Source organism: Rousettus aegyptiacus, unplaced genomic scaffold, assembly GCF_014176215.1.
Source record: "Rousettus aegyptiacus isolate mRouAeg1 unplaced genomic scaffold, mRouAeg1.p scaffold_m13_p_8, whole genome shotgun sequence".
NCBI lineage: Eukaryota > Metazoa > Chordata > Mammalia > Chiroptera > Pteropodidae > Rousettus > Rousettus aegyptiacus.
This window is the reverse complement of record NW_023416311.1, coordinates 40,850,163-40,870,103: the sequence shown is the minus strand read 5'-3', so window position 1 is coordinate 40,870,103 and position 19,941 is coordinate 40,850,163. Positions and strand designations below refer to the sequence as shown.

General features: G+C 38.3%; 1 protein-coding gene across 2 annotated transcripts; it reads right to left on the bottom strand.

Annotated features, from left to right (window-relative positions):
- Nucleotides 1–1,146: 1,146 nt before the first annotated feature.
- TICAM2 (toll like receptor adaptor molecule 2) lies at nucleotides 1,147–19,219 on the bottom strand. 2 transcript variants are annotated; one of them, XM_016147444.2, is made up of 2 exons: nucleotides 17,860–19,219; nucleotides 1,147–3,799 (listed from the first exon to the last, which is right to left on the bottom strand). In XM_016147444.2, exon 2 carries the CDS (start codon nucleotides 3,738–3,740, stop codon nucleotides 3,036–3,038), a length of 705 nt encoding a protein of 234 aa, XP_016002930.1. In that variant the 5' UTR covers nucleotides 3,741–3,799; nucleotides 17,860–19,219; the 3' UTR covers nucleotides 1,147–3,035. The 2 variants fall into 2 exon arrangements, with proteins under 2 accessions (XP_016002930.1, XP_016002939.1); XM_016147453.2 differs by lacking the exon at nucleotides 17,860–19,219 and adding an exon at nucleotides 16,595–16,938.
- Nucleotides 19,220–19,941: the final 722 nt, after the last annotated feature.

Here is a 19,941-nt window from a genome sequence, read left to right as displayed (position 1 = left end):
GCCATGGGAGGACTTCACTTGGGGGCAGGTGGAGAGAATTTTAAAATAATAAAACCAACTAGAGTTATTATCCCATGTATAAGCAATTTTCAATAATGCAGTGATGAAATATTTTTCCTTACTTGGGTGGATCACTCTTGTCATTAGGCCAGATGCTGCCACATCTGTACATGGTGCCTGACACTGGAACAACTGTGGCACAACTCTGAGGGGAGCTCGACTGTGACATTAGAGATAGCTAAGCAAAAATGCGGGAAGAACCTGGAGTTTTTACATTATTATTGTGATAAAATACAAAATTTACCATTCTAACCATAATTCAGTAGCATTACATACGTTCACAATGTTGTGTAACCATCATCACTATCCATTTCCAGAACTTTATCATTCCAAACAGAAACTCTGTACCCATTAAACATGGCTCCCTATTCTTGCCTCCCCTTCTGTCTCTGTAAATTTGACTATTCTATGTATCTCATATAAGTAGACTCATACAATATTTGTTCTTCTGTGTCTGGCTTTCTTTCACTTAGTATATAATGTTTTCCAGGTTCATCTACATTGTAGGATTATTACTTTTCAAGGCACCATAATATTCCACAGTATGTAAGATTCTGAGTTTTTAATAACACATTTGAGGCACTCTATCTTAGGGGACCTGCTGTTAAGATTATTATAAACTTATTATAAGTTTACCTTATGGTGCAGGTCATGTGCATTGGATTTTTTATTTCTTACAGCTGGAAGAATCCTGACACATAACACCCAATTCATATTCTTCTGTGAAGCTCCAGGGTGGACAATAGGGCCCACAGAGAACTCAAAAAGGAAACGCTCCAGCATGTAGCAAAATTTTCCCAAATTTACCCAAGGATGTATGTCAATCTATGTATGTGTACATATGTGTATACACACAAACACAGAACTAAGCCCACACTTTTACCTCTTTTCATTCTCAGTTTAGCTATTTTGATAATCTGTTGTTAAAACTGTTAAGTTCAACAATGTTTAACATTTTTCATCAAAAAATATATTGAACACACTGACACTGTGCTGCATGCTCTACAAAGTACAAATTGACATCTCTTTTCAAAAATTCTTCCACAATATTCACTGGAGTTAGTAATAATCAAATTTAGTCAAGGATAAAGAATAAAAACATTTATTTAAGAAATACCAATCAGCATCCATTGCTCTGAGTTTGGCACAAAGGGTGGGTAATAACTGTTTTGTTGGTGTACGAAATTTAAGAGACAGGAAGTAGTATGGCAAACAAGCAAAAAAACAACAACAAAAAAACACACTACTTGTTATTAAAACTGAAAAAGCAAAGTGAGTAGTAAGCTACTCTGATAGAAAGGGACTTTCGGCTAAGCAAATGTCACCATAAAATTAAAATAATCTCCTCTTTAATAAGTACTTGTAGAGAAGAAAGCTAGACTTATTTGCAGGATTACTGGGGAATGTTCCCCAATGGAACATTTGGTTCATGGCTGTGAAGAGGTGGATAACACAAAGATGTGAGCAGTTCCCAGTTCTAATAGGGGATACGGAGAAGTGGGGATAAGGTTAAATAAAACATCAGACAGTGTCTTTGCTCAAGGGTCCCTACAAAAATGTACTTAAAAAAAAAAAATCTAAGATTTTTTTCCAGTGACTATAAAAGTATAATGGACAGTATTAGAAATCAATTACACTGTAAACATGTAATACCCTTTCATTGTAAGCACATATAAAGCCTCCTACAATTATTATATATCACATTATAAATTTTTTTTTTCTTTTTTTTTTGCTTGTTCCCTTTTCTGGTTCCTAGTTGTACAGATTCCAGGAGAACAAAGGCCTTTAGAGATCCATCGATCCAGTCCTTTTACTGCACAGATAAAGGAGGGTAAGTAACTTGCCCACGGTCACATTCATTCTCAGTGGCAGACACTGGACTAGAACCAGATCTCCTGATGCCCCAGCGGGTGCTTTTCACGTACAATATGACATGATTCATACTCAACTGTCCTGGTCTGTACTTGCTAATTCTGCCTCAGCCTCAGCTGGGGAAGAAGGGCTGTGAGGGGAAGAAATAGGTCTGGTTGGGGCTTCTCTAGCTTGCGGTAAGTGTGGGACACTGGAAAAAGAAGCAATAAAACACATCTACTTCTACCCCAATGCACGTGGGCGTGCGCACACAGTCGAGATACTCTACATGCCTGAGAAATATTTCCTGGATAGAGCATTGTGCATGAGAGAAATTTTTAAAGGTTACCATAAGTTATTGATTTTAAAGAAAACACCTGGCCAAGGACACACATTCATACACCTTTTAGAAGGGCTGCAAATAAAGACCTGGTTACATGAGGACCTTCAGGCTCCAGGGCACATCTCAATACTGCTCCATGGAGACGGCATCCCTAACCACACGCTCTCAATGGGCTACGAATCAATGATAGAAATTGCCTGCAAATACACAAATTCCAGCAGGAAGAAAATGTGTCTGACTTGATTTTTAAAAGCCCCACCATTTTCCACATCTATTTCTGGTTTCACATTCACCAGTACTCAACAGCCCGTATGTTTCATTCTGGCTATCCAGATCCCGGGGTGACAATTCGGGGGATGCTTTATCACAACCTTCATGAGAGGTGTCTCAAGAGAGTGGTCAGATCTCTCGGGGCCATTCTCATGTGTGTTCTTTGAGAACTAAATTCAGTAAAAGTGTTACCATATTTTAAAATATCTATCCTACAAGTTTTTGTTCAAGGTTCAACATAAGGACTATGAATTGAGAATATCCTTTGTCATATTCACAACCTAAGAAAACTGTAAAAGTAAAGTTCTTGAAACTGTGACAATCTCAAGTTTACTAAAACAGTGAAAAGGATCATGATTCTATAGACTGTCCAGCAAAATTTATCTTTCTTATACTCTATAGGTTTCTGTAAGAACAAGGATCTCTTTTATTTAAACTTTTCTTGGAAATTGCTTTCTCAAGTGAAGATAAATCATTTGTTTTAAGAGAGCCATGTGTTCTGTGTTCCATCTCAGGCAATAAATTGCCTTTGTACCATATTTCTTGTCTCTTTCCATATAGTTTGTTGTGTCTTATACACAGAGTCCTGAAAAATTCTTTCTACCTGTGTATGAAAGCCACGACTTTCTTCCTCTAGGGCATTGATGGTTCGCAGAGCAAAGGGAGTCCTTTCCCGGGGCAAGGGATTGTTCAAGGGTCGCATGGGTATAACGGAGTTGTATTTGTGATGTCTGTTAACAGAGTTCATTAGGGATGTGTAGAACTGGAACTTACACCAGGTATCTCTTAAAAAGTTTTCAGTCAATAATAAGATTGTCCATGCAGAACCATTTACAGCATCATCTAAATTCTGTAAGTGCTGTCTGCCACATGGCATCTCAGCAAAGATTATTCCAGGTTTGATGCCAAAGTCATTTTGTAGCAGATCCTGGACTCTCAGAGCTTCGTCTGTGTCATCTTCTGCATGCAGAATCACGAATTTGAGGAACACTTCTTCCTCTGCTTGCTCTTTGGGCATCTCTTCCACTCCCTCAGCTCCCTCCTGCTCTCCTGTTGGCAACTCTGTTGTATTGCTGTGTTCAGCAATATCACGCAGGGAGATTTCAGATTTCTTGGAATGTGACTCATGATGTCTTTGACTTGTATCCACACTGTGGCTTTTACCCAAAGACAGAGAAAGAGGGCAGGAATCTATTTTAGACTTCCCGATACCCATTATAAGTATCCAAATCAGAAGAGAAAAGCTTTATTTGTATCTCAGCATTTCTTTTCATTCTAAAAAAAAATAACAAAGAGAAGAATATAAATTTAATCAAAACATTAAAATGGAAACTTGTGTTCAACCTGAAAAGCTCAAAAAGATTATAATATATAGATCTTAAGAAAGAAATCCCAAATAGATCATTGGGGAACAAAATCACTTGTCTTTTGTGCACTTCACGAGGGCCACCCACAGGTAGTCAAGGGTAAGGTAAGGAGGGTCCCGTTTAATGTAACAGGAGACATTAGGAAATTTTAAATGGTATTATATTAGTACTAAAAAACCTCCAAATTAAAATAAATTACTTTGGTATATTAGAGGAAAAAATATCACTCTCTCTGAGTTTAAATCCAATTTCTCCATTATCGTATTGTGTGGACTACAAAGATTAAAAGCTAAACAAACAGAATATCCAAATATTAAGAACACAAATTATTTTTATATCAAAAACATATACAAAACAGAATACAAATATCCTAAAGATGGATAGCAGGCAGCTAGCTCTACTGTCTCAGCATAAAAGGATCTGAAATGTCAAATCTCCCTGGTTCAGAGCATTTTTGTTTGCGTAGGGCCAGGCACTATTGTAGCAGGGCTGATGGAGAAATTATAAAGGTTGTAAAAAGTTAAGAAATTCCTTTTTTCAGCTAATCCTGGTAATATTGAGTAAAATGTGTTTTTTCATGTAGGGAAAAATTAACATCTTGCTTTGGAAGTGAAATCTGGAACAAAGACTTGTGGTTTTCTCCAATGAAGTCAACAAATAATGAAAATTGTCTATACTCATTCTTTTATTTTAAAAATTCTAAATCCAGAATGGAATTTGAATCTAATTTAAATAAATATTCAGATAATGTTAGCAATGTTGTTAATATGCTTCAAAATAGGCTGTTTCAAAGGAGATTCTTTTATCTAAAGACAAAAAATTTAGAATAAATATAGATTCCATATTTGCAAATACAGGCCACAGGCTATATTCCAGAGCATAATTATTTATTGTTCATAGGCAAAGGCCATAGTTCAATAAGAAATCAGAATTATATTCATAATAACATAGAAAAGCTACATATACCAAAATAATTCAGGCTTAGAAGAAACTGTTCAGCAAAAATGGTGGAAACTGTTATGGAAGAAAAGATAAGAAAAAACACACAGAAAACTTTCTAATGTATATAAGGAATGTAAAGGTTTGCTGCCTCAGAATGGTGAAGAAATTGCTGGCTGTCATTTATATATCTATATATATGTCTATATTTAAAAATATATGTCTATATTTTAGGTTCTGTCTCCACAATATATTGTGCCAATTACCAAGAGGTATTCTAGACATAATAACTCTAAACTGCTACATACACACATAATAAAACCAAATGAATTTGGACTCTCCTCTCTGGTTAGGAATAATTGCTGACTTTCGTATTATATTACGAAAAAAGGTTGTACTATGCAAAATTGCCCAAAGAAGCTTCTCCTGCATAATAAAATAATTGTTAAACCACTCAGAGGCACCTTTTTACTGTATCAATTAAAATGATCTTCACTTATTCATTGAGCTAGGTTGGTTACAGCAACTTACCATCATAATGTTAATTACTAGCTGCTGCAGATAAATGCACATGATGTAATACAACAGATAATTATAAAATATGTCAAAAATTTCTAAGGTAAAATGGTGTGTCGAGCCGATTACAAAATTTTCTGAAATAAATTTAAAAATTACAATGCATGTCTTATTTTTCTTAAATACTAGTCAGCAAAAAAGAGCAAAACATTCCAAAAATCTATGATGTGCTGTTCCAACTTCCAAGCATTCCTACCCACCCCTACCCTAAGTAGACCAGAGAGAGGACAGTTAATGACAATGTCTGAAAAACTTCACTATGACCTAAGCTGGAGGGAGAGAGTGAGGAGAGTGCCAAGGGAAAAAGATATGGAAAGCTGTGTGCTGAAGATCTGCCTTTCCCACCACGACAGTAATTTATAGATGGGGAAACGGTCCAGATTCATCAATGTGGTTCTTAAGGGAAGAAGAAAAGGAGAGAACCTGATTGTCCTCACTGAGCCAATTAATTCCATAAATAAAGAAGGCTTTACTAGAACCGAAGACAGGCATAGAATGCTGAAGGAAATAGGGGGAGGGTAGAATCCCGGGAAGTTCCTTTTAAACTTCTCCTCCCCCATCAGGAATGGTCAGCTCCAGGGTTAAAACATTTAGGTTTGTCTCCTTCCTCTCCGCTAAATGGGAGGACAGTGAAGGTGACTGCTGTGGAGAGACATATCAGATGACTGTTCACAGGAATAAAGATGTGTGTGTATTCACTTTGTAAATTTTTTTTTTTTTTTTTTTTTTAGAAAAGGTAGTGATTGAAACACCTAATTACTTTGAAAACATTTTTATTGAAAGTCTCACTCCCTTCCTTAATTATCCATACTGTTACCCCCATGGTTTCCTATCGTGATCAATTTTATGAGTTTCTCCTATATCCTTGTTTCTTTAGGAAATATATTTTTTTTCAAAAAAGTATCATCATTTACACACACACACACACACACACACACACACACACACAGAGCCAAACAGCAGTGGACAGATTCCTTTTCTTTTTAATACTATGACCTCTGACTTTCTATATAAGCACATAACTTCCTCACTCTTACTACAACAGCATAATCTTCCAGCATGTGGATGGGCAGCATGTGGATGTACATAACTGTCCCAGTCTAGGATATATGAGTTGTTTCCAGTCTACTAGTATGAACAATGCTGCAATGAATAACTGTGAAGGAAAGTCATTGCATATGTGTGCAAATTCATCTGTAGAATAATTCTTCCAAATGGGATTTCTATATCAAAGAACAAATGCATTTGTAATAGCGATAGATTTGGCCAAACTGCTCTAAGATTGAACTCTTTTGTTTGTTTTTAACTCTACAGAATAACACCCCTCACTCCACCCCTTGCCCCACTGAATATCTAAAACCACAAAGCTACGAATTAAAATGGACCACAGCCCACCTGAGCTAATCAAACCTCCTGAGCAAAAGAAACATGGAAAAACATCACCCATCAGCATGAGGCCCTGAAATGGAAGTTCTGACGGGAAAATCTGATTCAGTCCAAAATAGGAAGGGTGGAGAGTCCAAAATGTGTCCACTTTATATCCAATCAAAAGAGAGTCCCAAAGAATCCCCCACATTAAATAGGAGCAAGATGAAAAGAACAGCTTGGCAAGTATGCAAAAATATTACAGGAAATAAAAAGAATATAAAAAAGAATCTTAGCATGCAAAAGACAAAAAAAAAAAAAAATCCATTTTCATTAAGACTATGTGCTCTGGAATCAGACTGCCTGAATGTAAATCCCAGGTCTGCTATAAAAAAAAAATGGGTAGACTTTGTACAAGTTACTAAATACCTTTGTGCTTTGATTCCACAAAGTATAAAATGGTGATAATTATAGTATCTACATTTAGAGTTTTTATATAGACCAAAATGGCTTAGAACAGTTTCTCATAAATGTTAGCAGCTATTACTGTTATTAAGTACATAACAAAGAAGCTAAAGAAAAATTTATACAAGAAATGCTTATGTTCTAGGACAGTGCTACTCAAAGTGCAGTCCATTGACAAGGTGCCAGTCTCTCTGAACTGCTTGGTGCCAGTCTAGGACAAGGAGACTGTGCCAGGATGTAAATCAATTGTATCAGTTAATTATGCTGTTTAGTTCGGCTGATATTTTTTTCATATCAAGACATTCTCAATGAAGAAAGCAGCATGGTTTACATTTGGTGCATGCTTCTTACATCACTATGGTCAAGCACTCTGAGTAACACTGCTCTAGAAGACACTAAATATGTAACCAATTAAACAAAAATATTAAAGAAAACTGAATTAGATGAAAAGGAAGACTCTAGACAAATCAAGGACCCAACACCATTAGGAAAAAATAGAAACGGCAAATAGACTAAGTATGACTCAAAACTCTATCAGTTAAACATGGTGGAAAGACTTGAAATAAAAATCACAGAATATGAAAAGGAAAAAAGACAATAAGAACAAAGCAATTTGAAAAAAAGATATAGCTACAGAGATTTTTAAAAAGCAACCAATGTAATGAAAACCAATATATCTGAAATAGAAAATTCAATGAGCATAACAAAAAAATTCAAAGACAGATTTGCCATCCTAATTCAAATTATCAGTCTTAATGATATAACTAGATATGATGTACACAGCATAATGTATGACAGGATTTGCTACTGATGTTGAGTAGGTATGAAATATAGTCTGGGGTTTGGGGGAGAGGTCCAGCCAGGAGAGGTATGTTTGACATTTATCTATGTATAGATTATATTTAGCACCTAAAGACTATATGAGATTATTAACAGAGTGAGTAGATAGAAAAAGGGAGTGGATTTCAGACTTGCCAGCCCCCACAATCATGTGAGCCAATTCCTTAAAATTGATCTCAATCTCCCTCCCTCCCTCCTTCTCCCTCCTCTCCTCCTCTCCCCTTCTCTCCCTCTCCATCTCTTCTTGTCTCCCTCTCCCCATCCTCCTTCTCTCTCTTTAACCTAGTGATTCTGTTTCTCTAGAGAACCCTAATACAATCTTCTTTAACGATTTGTTACCCTAGAATTAAGAGTTAATGTTTGCATTTTTAAGACATTATGACCACTTGGGAAGAGAGGTTCCCAAAAAATTGTTAAGTAAATAAAATACATGCACATATACAGTTTTAAATATGCCCATGTGTTTACCACAGGAAAAGCCTAAGTGTTTAAATCATTGCCCCTGAAACTTAACACATTTAAAATTGAGGCAGCCTTGGAAAGCTTTTTTCTTTCCTATCTAAATAGCACCATCTTGTGGCAAATACGTATAAAATCAATGGTTTTTTCACCCGTTCAATTAATAAATGTGTTGTTAGAAAACTCACTCTGAACCAAGATCTGCCGGGATGTGAAGCAACGACAGTAGACCACCGGGACTCACTGCACTGGTGCTTCATTCGGGATAACAGATGCTACAAAAGCACTCAGGAAGGGCACTTGTAGCAAGGAACACTTCACGATAGTAAGTCCAAGAGAGATGGATGTTTTCCAAGCAGTGGGATCAGCATTTGCAAAAACATTAAGGCACCACAGGGTAAAGTATGTTTGGATCATTGTGCACTAGGGGTTTATATGGCTCAAGTCCATGTATATGGGCGTGGGGGGAAGGGTAGTGGTGAGAAATAAGAATGAAGAGAATAAACAGGATTAGGGATGTAAGGGGATGAATAAATTATGTTTGGGACTTTGAATTGATCATGTTGACAGACACAGGGGCCTGTTAGACATTAAGCAGGGGAGTGACATGATCTGAGTTGTTTCAGACGGGTTAAAATAGCTGTAGTAGAGACTAGGCTAGAGGACCGTAAGACCTCAGACTGGGAGAACCATCATATAAGAGGCTGTTGCAATAATTTAGATAAGGAAGCAGAGTCCTGAACTAAGAAAGTGATAGTGGAGACAAAGATATGTAGGAGGTAACGGAGGGAGTGGGTGATAGGGAAAGAAGAATCAGGTGTGCCTCCTAAGCCTGTTCTTTATGTAAATTGGTGGTGGTGCCATTCACTGAGATGAGCAGGGTGGGGGTGGGGCGTGTGTGACTAATACAGTTTGGGACATTGGGAGCTTGGGTTCCCCAAGACCTAGAAGAAGGGCTGTCCAGCAGGCATATAGACATGTACCCCAAGGCTTAGAAGAGCATCTTGATGGGCGATAAAAGTCTGATGCCAGCTCAAATTTGTGAGTAACTGAGAATGAGAAAGAGTGCTGAAACAAAGCCAATGCCTGAGGGGCATCTAGAGGAGCAGGAGCCCTCAAAGGAGAGAAGCAGCCTGGGGCAGTGGGAAAATCAGACACGGAACTGTATCCGGAAGATAAGGGAGGAGAGTGCTTCCAACACTGATCAGTGTCTACTGCATTTAGCACCTAAAGGTTCATGGGACAAGTCACAGAGGAATGGTGGGAGTTACCACACCATACTGCAATGTGCTCCAGTCTACAGGAAGTGAGGGGATGAGGAGAGGGGAAAGCTTAGTTAAGAAGAAAAAGAAAAGCCAATAGTTACAAATGAAGGTAGGATCTGGAGAGGATTTCATTAAGAGAAGTGATACGTGGAGTGCCTAGAAACTGAGGGAATTTGCTAGTAGAGAGAAAAGAGGATGAAAAAATATGGGTGGGAGCTTCTTAGAGCTGAGCTGTTATCCTCTTGGTCACTGAACAGCTCCGCCTGTCTCCCACTTCCCCATTCCCTAGGAAAGGAGAGAAGCTACTTAACTCCTGAATGTGCTAGGTCCCAGGACAATGTCTGTGAGGAACACTGCAGATAATGTCATGACCTATAGAATTTGGGTTTTACCTTCTAGGGAGAAGGTGAGTACGCTTTTGTTTTTATGAGCAATGGTTGCATTATCTTGGGGGAGAGCACACTGTTAACTGCTACTGTTGCCTGGAAGTTCAGGTATGGAAAGAAATGAAATGGGTAGGGTACAGATACTGAGTAGTCAAATGGGTGTTCTGTAGCATATACTGAAGATTTATTCATCCAAAATTTATTCCAATTTCCTTTTAGTGTACCTTCCTGAACTTTCTGTACCACAAGTACTAAAAGCTATATTTCCTAGACTCCCCTGAAGCTAGAGTTCCAGATGTAATTTAAGTTCTGCCAATTAAACATATTTACTCGTCTGAGTTAGATATGAAGGGAGGCAGAGCACGAGGCCCCTATTTTGCTGGTTAAGGCTCTAGTAGAGTTTGTGTGATTCAGAAGCTGACAGCTTCTTGATGGGGCAGGTTTCCTGGTCCTGGCCAAAGCCCCAGTAACACTAGACCAATTCTGCTAGGTGGTGCTATGAGATGTTTCTAGATACTCAACCTAGAGTCTAGCTCTTGAACCTTCCCAATGAGACTGTAAATTCTGAAATACCTTCCGGGCATAACCTTCTGCCTAAACTAACTAGAATAGAGTCTGTTCTTTGCAACTAATCTGTGATTGGTACAACATCCAAATTCAAGGAATTACACCATTAGCAGCAAAACATGGAATGCCACCTGTTTTTGTAAAGTTTTATTGGAAGATAGCCATGCCTATTGGTTTATGTATTGTCTGTGGCTAATTTCATGCACAGATGCATAATTGAGTAGTTACAGCAGAAACGATATGGCCCATAACGCTTACAATATTTCCTATCTGACACTTCCCAGAAAAAGTTCGCTGACCCCTGGACTACAGTATGGGAATCCAAACTCTGCCAGAATGCCAGGATACAACAGAACAGACCTGTGCCAGCCAGACAAGAAACATGTGTATTTTTCTTTAGCTTCTTCACACTGGAAATATTTTTAAAATCCCAACTACAGTAACAAATACTTTCAGGAACAGGATGGTTAGAATTTGAATCCATCCTAATCTTATACTGAAATGTTATTAAGAATCAGCTGTCATTTATTTATTTGTTTCTTCTTTTGGGAGTTGCACAGGATCCATAAGAATGGCAAAGGCCTACTATAAATAAAAAGGTTTAATATCAAATAGTACCTATTGATACTTTACAGTCAAACCAGTGCCTGTATTTTTCATATTTGGTATCAGAGCTTGCACTGAAAGGTTAAGAGTTAGGAGCTCTATAAGAGTCTTGCACCTTGTGTCTTTCCTCCATGACATTAATTAAAACTACAATTATGTGTGTAATTATCGGCTTAGTTTCCCTTCTTTCCCACTAAACTGTAAACTCTACCAGAACCACCACCAAATTTGTCCTGTTCACTGCTGGTGTCTCCAGAGACTTGCACATAGTCAGCATTTAAAAATACCATTTGAGAAGTACAAATTAGTAGTTGATAGATGGTCAGGGGGATGGGGAGCATGGCATGTAGCCAGCAGTAATGTAATGGCTAGGCACAGAGCCAGAGGAGAGAAAGATTAATCAGGGGGATAGTTTCATAAACTATATAAATGTGTAACCAATGTACTGTATACTTGAAACTAATAAAAAAAGAGATACCATTTGAATGAATGAATGAGACAATTCCAAATATAAGACCAACAAGTTTTTAAGTTTAGAGAGAAAGTCAAACAGATAGCTCTTTATTATCTGTATTATATATATTATTGACTCAATTCAAATATATCTCATTGGATTTTTTTTAATGAGTAATTATGTGTCATTTTAAAATATTACATGAATATAAATATGGTACATTCATATTAAGACACAGCTCAAAGATCACCTCTAGCCGACAGGTTAAGTACTCTTCCCCTGGACACCTATAACATCTTATTCATATCTCTTATATTATATATTGCACAGAACAAGAAATTAAACCATTAGCAAAAGTGCTTACACCATAAGCACCCTTAATTTGTCTTCTTGCTGGCCTAGAAGGTAGCTTTCACCTCATTTTCCCAGATTACTCCATCTAGGTAAATGGAACTATCATTTGCCCAGTTATGACAGCCAGAAACCTGAAGCTTCACTGACACTTTTCCTTTTCTCTCCTACACTTTCACTTCCAGCTGCCACCAAGTCCTGTCTAGTCAACTTCCAAAATACATATCAAATTGTTCCACTTTCCCTCTTCACATTTTCTACTGCACTACTTCCTAATTCGTCTCCTCTGTCCACTCCTGGACATTCTAATCCATTCTCCACTCAGCAACCACCTCGATCTTTAAACACATACACCTGATCAAATTACTCTCATTTACAATTCTGCAATGGCTTCTTACTGCACTTAGAATCAAAATTTCTTAATATGGCAAATGCTGTCCTAAATGATCTGGCTCCTTCAGCTCCAACCTCATCTCCTGCCTCTCTCCTCTTTGTTCCTCCTGCTCTCTATACATGGGTCTTTTTTTCAGTTTCTCAGATTTGCTCAGCTTTCTCCTGTCACAGGATCTATGGAGACATTTTTTTGCAATTTTGAAATATAAATTATATGACTGAATTTTCTTGTCATGAGAACTTGTACACAGTATCATGCACTATTCAAAATTCCATTGGATGTAAATAATCAAAATGTCCAAAAACTGAGGAATGGCAATAACATTCATATGATTGAATCCAATTAAATTGTTAAAAGAGTTTATGAATGTTCTATTAAATCATTACAAGTGTTTACAAATGTTATGAATAATTTTAATGACATGAGAAAACGCTTCCATAATAAGTAAAAAGAAAGTATAAAGATAATAAATGAAAAAAAGAATATAAAATAGCATATATAGTATGATCTCAGCTTTCTAAAACAAACTAGAGAAAAAAGATTGGAAAGAAGTACATCAAAAAGGTATCACATTGGTTATCTGGGTTTGGTAGATATGTAGATGTACATATGTCTATATGTATATCTATAAAGATCCATTTTCTACAATGAGAATGTAATCTGAAAAAATTTTTTTTAGTCAACAAAAAATTGTTTCTAGGTTTTGCGCTTTTAAACAGAGGTCATGTCAATTTGGTACCCAGATAGTATATTCTTTATATGCCACATCTGCATATTTCAGATGGGTTTGGCTCATCTTTAACTGACTTCCTGTTTCCTACATTCAAATTTTCCAAGAGTCTGGGTTTGCTAACTCTAAACCAAATAGGGATCTTACAATATTCTACTAATTACAAGTACTAGAGAGCAGAATCATCTCCATAGTACCTAAAATAGATCCTTGAGAAGGTAAATATTTAATGACTCTCTCTCTCGCTTCTATTAAGTAGAAAAGCGAAGATACACAAAAGGGCCTTCCTCAGTATCTGCCTGTTCATCTGTGGAGCCTGCCTCTTGACTCAGTTGCTAGGAAGCTCCAGGTTGGTAAGTGCTCTCTAGCCCACATACAAAAGTTTGTGACAGTTTTTAATTCTAACTTCACTTCTGGGTTCCCCTTAACCTTCCTACTCTTTATCTTTTCTTTGATCCATATTCCAAATCCACTTATTTTTAAAATTTTATTTAATCTTCTATTGTATATGTTTATACAAGTATCCTAATTCTGAAATAAGAAAAAAAAGTTCTTCTAAAAGAAGAAGGTAATACATATGTTACTGCTAACATCACAGAACTAGTTCCTTGGGATTAAAATGAGAAATAAGTATTATAAAGTAAAGTCTTTTGTTCCCCAACAGCTTTTCTTAAAACTGAAAATGCTGTTTTTAATTTCCATTTCCACATATTTTAAAAAGAGAACTGAATTTTGCTGTAAAACCTTGATATTCTGATATTTGCTTAGCTACCATACTTAAAAACTTGTATAATCTCTGATCAAGCTAATTTTTCTTCTTCCCTTTGAAACTACCTGTTACTAATACCATTCAAAAAGTCTCAAAATCACAGACCACTGCTTCCCATCGAAGCAAAGAAATTGCCCAAAAAAATTACTGTATATTCTTTTCAGAAAACATGATATTTTTCTTTCATTTTCTATATTTAAAAATGAGAACTGGCATTAATGGGAAAATCTTCTCTAAACCAGGAAGAACATTAAAAAAAAAAAAAAACCAGAATTTAAGGACAAACTGTACATCTTATCAAAATGAGGCTCAAGAGAAAGACGGTTGTGCATTATCATATTAAAGAGTCCTAGCAGAGAACAATGTTCTGAAGGCACCACAACCTTCATGGACTACAGAATAGCATCCAGCACCTAACTGCACCCACCTGAAGGTCAGTTACACAAGAATGTTACGATAGGACAATGGCAGTAACCCCTGGGATACAGCATGAACAGGGAAGTGAGGGTACTGAAGCTGTACAGCCTGTGTAGTCTAGCAGAGACACACTGCAGGCAAAGGGAACAGCAGCCAGATCAGTATCACCACAGTGTAGTAAGCAAAAGGGAAAGCAAGGGGATGAGATGAGAGCAGAAGTCAGGGGTTAGATAAAATAGGGCTTTGAAGCCATTCTAAGAGTTAGTTTTTTATGATTCTGATAAGCCACTAAAAGGTCTGGAAGGGAAGTGAAAGTTCTGATTATATTTGAAAAAAATCACTGCTATTTGTAGAAAGATTGTAGAGGAACAAGGGCAGAACCAGGGAGACCAAATTAGAGACTTCAAAGTCATCTAGGTGAGAGATTGTGGTTTGCACTAGAGGGAGTGAGATGTGGTCAGATTTGAGATCTCAAGGTAGAGTCAACAGAATTTGCTGGATGCTTGGATGTGGAGTTTAAGCTAAAAACTCATAAAGAATGATTCCTTGAGTTTCAGCCTAGTTGAAGGGCAGTAACAGTTACTGAGATAAGGCAACTGAGGGGAAAGCAGAGGGGACGATTGGGTGGGTGTGGTATCTGTTTGGACATACTAAATTTAAATGCCTATTTGATTTCCAAATGGAGTAGTGAGTAAATAGCTGAATGTGTGCATCTGGAGCTCAGGGGAAGTAAACTAAAGCTAGAGATAAACTTTGGTAGTTATTAGCTTATAGATGTTATTTACTGCCACTGAATATGGCTTGGGATAGAAACTGCCTTGGGAGAAAGTATGGCTAGAAGGAGAATATAGTCAAGAACTGAGTCCTGTGGTACTCTAACATTTCGTGGTTCCGAAGTAGTGACGCCACATAGTGACCCATGAGGTGGAAAGAAATACAGGAAAATTTGGTGACCTGGAAGCCAAATGAAGAAAGAATACCATGGAAGAGGAAGCAGTTAACTGTCCATTTGAGGTGAAAACTATGCAGATGCTGGATTTCACAAGCGAGGGGAGATGGTGATGGAGACAAAAAGTCTGAGATGAGAGGGTCAAATGAGGGGAAACAGGATAGAAAACAGCAAACATAAGTGTGAATACAGACTTGGAGGCAAGCCTTTCAAAAGCCTTTCAAAGAGGTTTTTGTTTGTTTGTTTTTTAACTAAAAGAAATGTGCAGGACCTAGAGATGTTTGGTCTGGGGGTGGGTGATTATTTAAAGACAAGATTTATCAGCAGATACTATTTTGTTAAATGAAAAAATAAAATATACATGAGGAGCAAATGACTCAATAGTACAAACATGGTTCACACTTCAAGTTTTGTACAGCTGGACATAAAACATTCACTATGCTTCAAAAGGAGTTGAGGACTTATTTCATACTGACTCATCTATTTTCTGATTTAAGTGAGATATAGAGTTGCTTAACTCCACTTATAACCAACACACTATTTAGTGTTAAAACATATTTTAAAGACCCTTTTTTAAAAAAAGTTTACTGCCATGAAAAACTGGCGAAGTCCTAACTAATATAATACCGAAACCTTACTCATATCTGCCAACTCAAATTCTTTTTCTCCAAATTAGCTTTTGAACAAGAAGCCAAATAAGAAAACCAAAACCTTCGGCATTGACTCAATGTGCCTGGGTGAAGCTTATGTAGAACTTTTAAGCCAATTAGAACTCTGGGCAATTTGTATATGGTTGCGAGGTTTCTTTAAAAAATATTGTCAAAAAACAGAAACAAACTCAAAGAGAACAAACTGATGGTTACCAGATAGGAGAGGTTAGGGGACTGGGTGAAAAGGTGTAGAGATTAAGAAGCACATATTGGTAGTTACAAAATAGCCACATGAAGTAAAGTATAGCATAGTGAATATAGTCAATAATATTGCAATTACTATGTATGGTGCCAGGTAGATATTACTCTGGGGGGGTGGTAAGTTACATAAACGTCTAACCACTATGCCATACACATAAAACTAATATAATATTGAATGTCAAATGTAATTGAAAAACAAAATAAATTAAAAATAAAATCAGAACCTGAAATAAAAGTTTTCTAGTCAAAGTGAAACTTACAAGAAAAGCAGAAAGCTGCGTGTATTTTCCCTTCGGAGTAAGGCACCATGGCTGAATGGACGGGCTGGGCTCGTTGGGGCGGCTGCAGCCCGCTGCCGTCCTGTGCCCCGCGGCCCGGCGCCCTGGGACAGCTGCGCGCGGCCGCCCGGCCTACCCGAGCCCGGCCGCGGCTCTTGCGGCACCCTGCTTTCCTGGAGGCCCGCGGCGCCGGGGTTGGCCCCCTGGCCTTTCCCTTTCGCTGTCGCGAGGAACAGACTCGGCGGAGTGCGACTTCGCCCTCGCGTCAGGAGGGGAGTCCAGCCCATGATAGGCCGCAAGCCCCGCCCCAACGTCCGCGGCTCAGGGCCCCGCCCCGCCCGACGCGGCGTGGCGCGCGGAAGTCGCGGGACTGTGGAGACCCCACCCCCAGGGACGAGCTGACGTGAAGCCCTGCGTAGGCCTCGCGGGACCCGCTGCTCCCCGGGGCTCCTCGACGCAGCGCCGCCCACGCGAGTTGGCCGGTACTGTGGCTGGATCCCTCCGCACAGAAGGAAGAACTGAGTTTTTCGGGAGGGCGGAGGGGAAATCACGCTGCGTAACTCTTCCAGGCAACTATGGACTCTTCCTGCTCTGCGATTTCTATTTTAATGTTCCCATAAGCCTCGACTTCGAGGCTGGAGAGTGCGTGGATGGGGGGAACGCCGCTGTGTCTGCTCCTTACAGACCTGGGTGCTGCGATGTGGCTGCAGCCGCCGCTCCCGCGTCGGGCCTGCGTGTCTCTCCGCCGAGCCCGCGGGAAAGTCCCGGCTCCCAGTCAGGAGCGCCTACGCTCACTGAGCGGAACGGCCCTTCTTACCGGAACAGACTCTAGACCCTCCTGAGGTGCAGCGAGCCTCGGTCCTCGCTGATTGCTTCTCCTTTCGCTTTAGGGCTGGCTCTCTCGCTGAATGTTGCTGTTGTCAACTATATCCCTGGCTGGGGATGCGCGGCGCATCACCCGCTCCCCCCAAAAGCCACCTCTCTCAGGTTATTTTTCCACAACCGAACACTGCAAAGCCACTGAATATTAAGGGAGAACAAAAAAAGCAATCAAGTAAAAGAAACAGAAAGCATTATAAAGCCAAGTATTTGATCCTATCATGTCTACTTCAAGCTCCCAATCCTTCTCAAAAATAATACCGCCACCTGCTTCTAATTCTCAGGCAATCCCTATTCCCTGCTGAGAAGGAATTCAGTTGCCTAACAATGAAGACAATGGACAGTAAAGTGGGATTGCAGGTCCGTACCTGGGTCTCAGAGGCTTCCTATAGGTAGAGCTGAGTTATTTTTTCCTGTTTCCTGACCCTACAACAGGATGGGCTATTGAAGGTAGGCGGCACTAGCAGGTAGTGATCACATGGGGAAACGCCCAATTACGCACCATGTTAACACAATTCATTACCCGCTGACAGCTGGTTTCTCCTCATTCCACCTCCCAACAATTCTATTTCAACTTTTCAGGTAAACAGTGGCCTCGCTACTAAATCCAAATGATACTTTTGTTGCCCTCATTTCGCCCGGGAGTCTCTCTTTGGCAATTGACAAAGTTGTCTCCTCCAAATATTCTTATTTCCTTTATGTCAGCAACCCCACGTAGCCTTTATCTTACTAAACTTGTTAAAATGCTTTCAGCCTCTGTTCTTCCTCTGACAATCCTTCAAATAAATGTTTTTATTTCACTGTACTACTACTAATGGCAAATGTGATAAACATTTATATCCCCATTCACCATCCACATCGCATGCAAAAATGAACCTAAAGTCACCAATATCGAGGGCAAATTCACTTAACTTTTTCCATTTTGTTTCAAATTGCTTCAAATTTTGCACTGTTTTCATGAGTAGTTCTACGTTGTACTAAGAAAATATTTTAAATTACTTACGAGTTTATTGAATTTTCTACCCAAATTATTATGTATACATTTCAAGAAAATACATCGATCACTTAATGCCACAAATGTTTGGTGTCTTATGTGTGCTAGGCACTAGGTATATAGTGTGAACAAGACACAAGTGGTCCCAGGCCTCATGGAGATTTTGCAGTCTAATCCGGGAGACAGACAATACACATGTAAACGAGCAAGACAATTTCAGATCCATTCAGTGATAATGAATGAATGAATGAATGAAAGCAGAGGAAATTGGGAAGGAATGCTAATTAAACCAGAGAAGAGATGACGTCTCTGACATGTAAAATGTTTTTCCTGTGGCTTCATACCCCTGAAGCCCTTAGCATTAAGTGCTGGTGTTTCAAAGTTTTTGACCCTGTCATATTTAGCTTACTCTGCTATTTCCCTGAATATCTTACATACGACCAGCAGACTCCACCACATACATCGGTTAAGGGTATAAATGATTTGAATATGATTAATGGACTTGACCTGATTGACATACACAGATTATGGCATCCAATGCAATTTCAGAATACATATTTTTTTCAGGTACACACAGAACATTAACAAAATCAGACATTAACAAAGTTAGACTATATTTTTGGCCATAGAGCAACAAGACTCAACAAAGCAAAATAGAAACAAATCAAAAGATTGAAATAATACAGAATATGTTCTCTGACCACTTAGGTATTAGTCTGAAAGTCAAAAACAAAAAGATAACTAGAAAAACCTCTAGATATTTGGAAATCAAAAGACATTTCAAAACAACCAATAGGTCAAAAAGTAAACCACAACAGAAATCCTAAATATTTTGATCTGAGTGTTACTAAAAATATTTTATACCAGAACTTGACATAGCTAAAATCTAAATTAGAGGGGAATTTCTAGTCTTAAATGTTTATATCAGAAAACAAAGCCAGAGAACTATCTAAACTTCTACATCAAGACATTGGAATAAAAAAAAAAATGAAATCCAAATAAAAAGATGAAAATATCAAAAATAGGATGAGAAATTAAATAGAAAATAAAAAGGATCAACAAGAGCAAAAGATGATCCTTTGAAAGACTAATAAAATTAATAAACTACTTGTGAAACTTCAGGAAAAAAGACACAATACTAGAAATTAAAAAGAAACTGCTACAGATCATAAGACATTTAAAAGACAACAACTTCATTCCAATAAACTTAAATGAGTGGGCAAAGATGTTTGTCCATGTGTTTCTCGTGTTCCTACTTCTTGGGAATGCCAATACAAGCCCCTGACTACTCTTTCCTTGGGCCATTTCTCAGGGTAGTGAGCCACCTTGAGATATGAGGTAATATCTTCCTCTAGGACCAAGAACAAGATTCCGTACTGCTTGCTAAAAAAGGGGTGGGTTCCTCAAGCTCATTGTTCCTCAGATATGACACAAATTCACTGCATGTATAGCAGCC

What these genes read in the sequence shown, in the direction of transcription:
- TICAM2 (XM_016147444.2), bottom strand. Translation starts at nt 3,740, where the DNA reads ATGGGTATCGGGAAGTCTAAAATAGATTCCTGCCCTCTTTCTCTGTCT.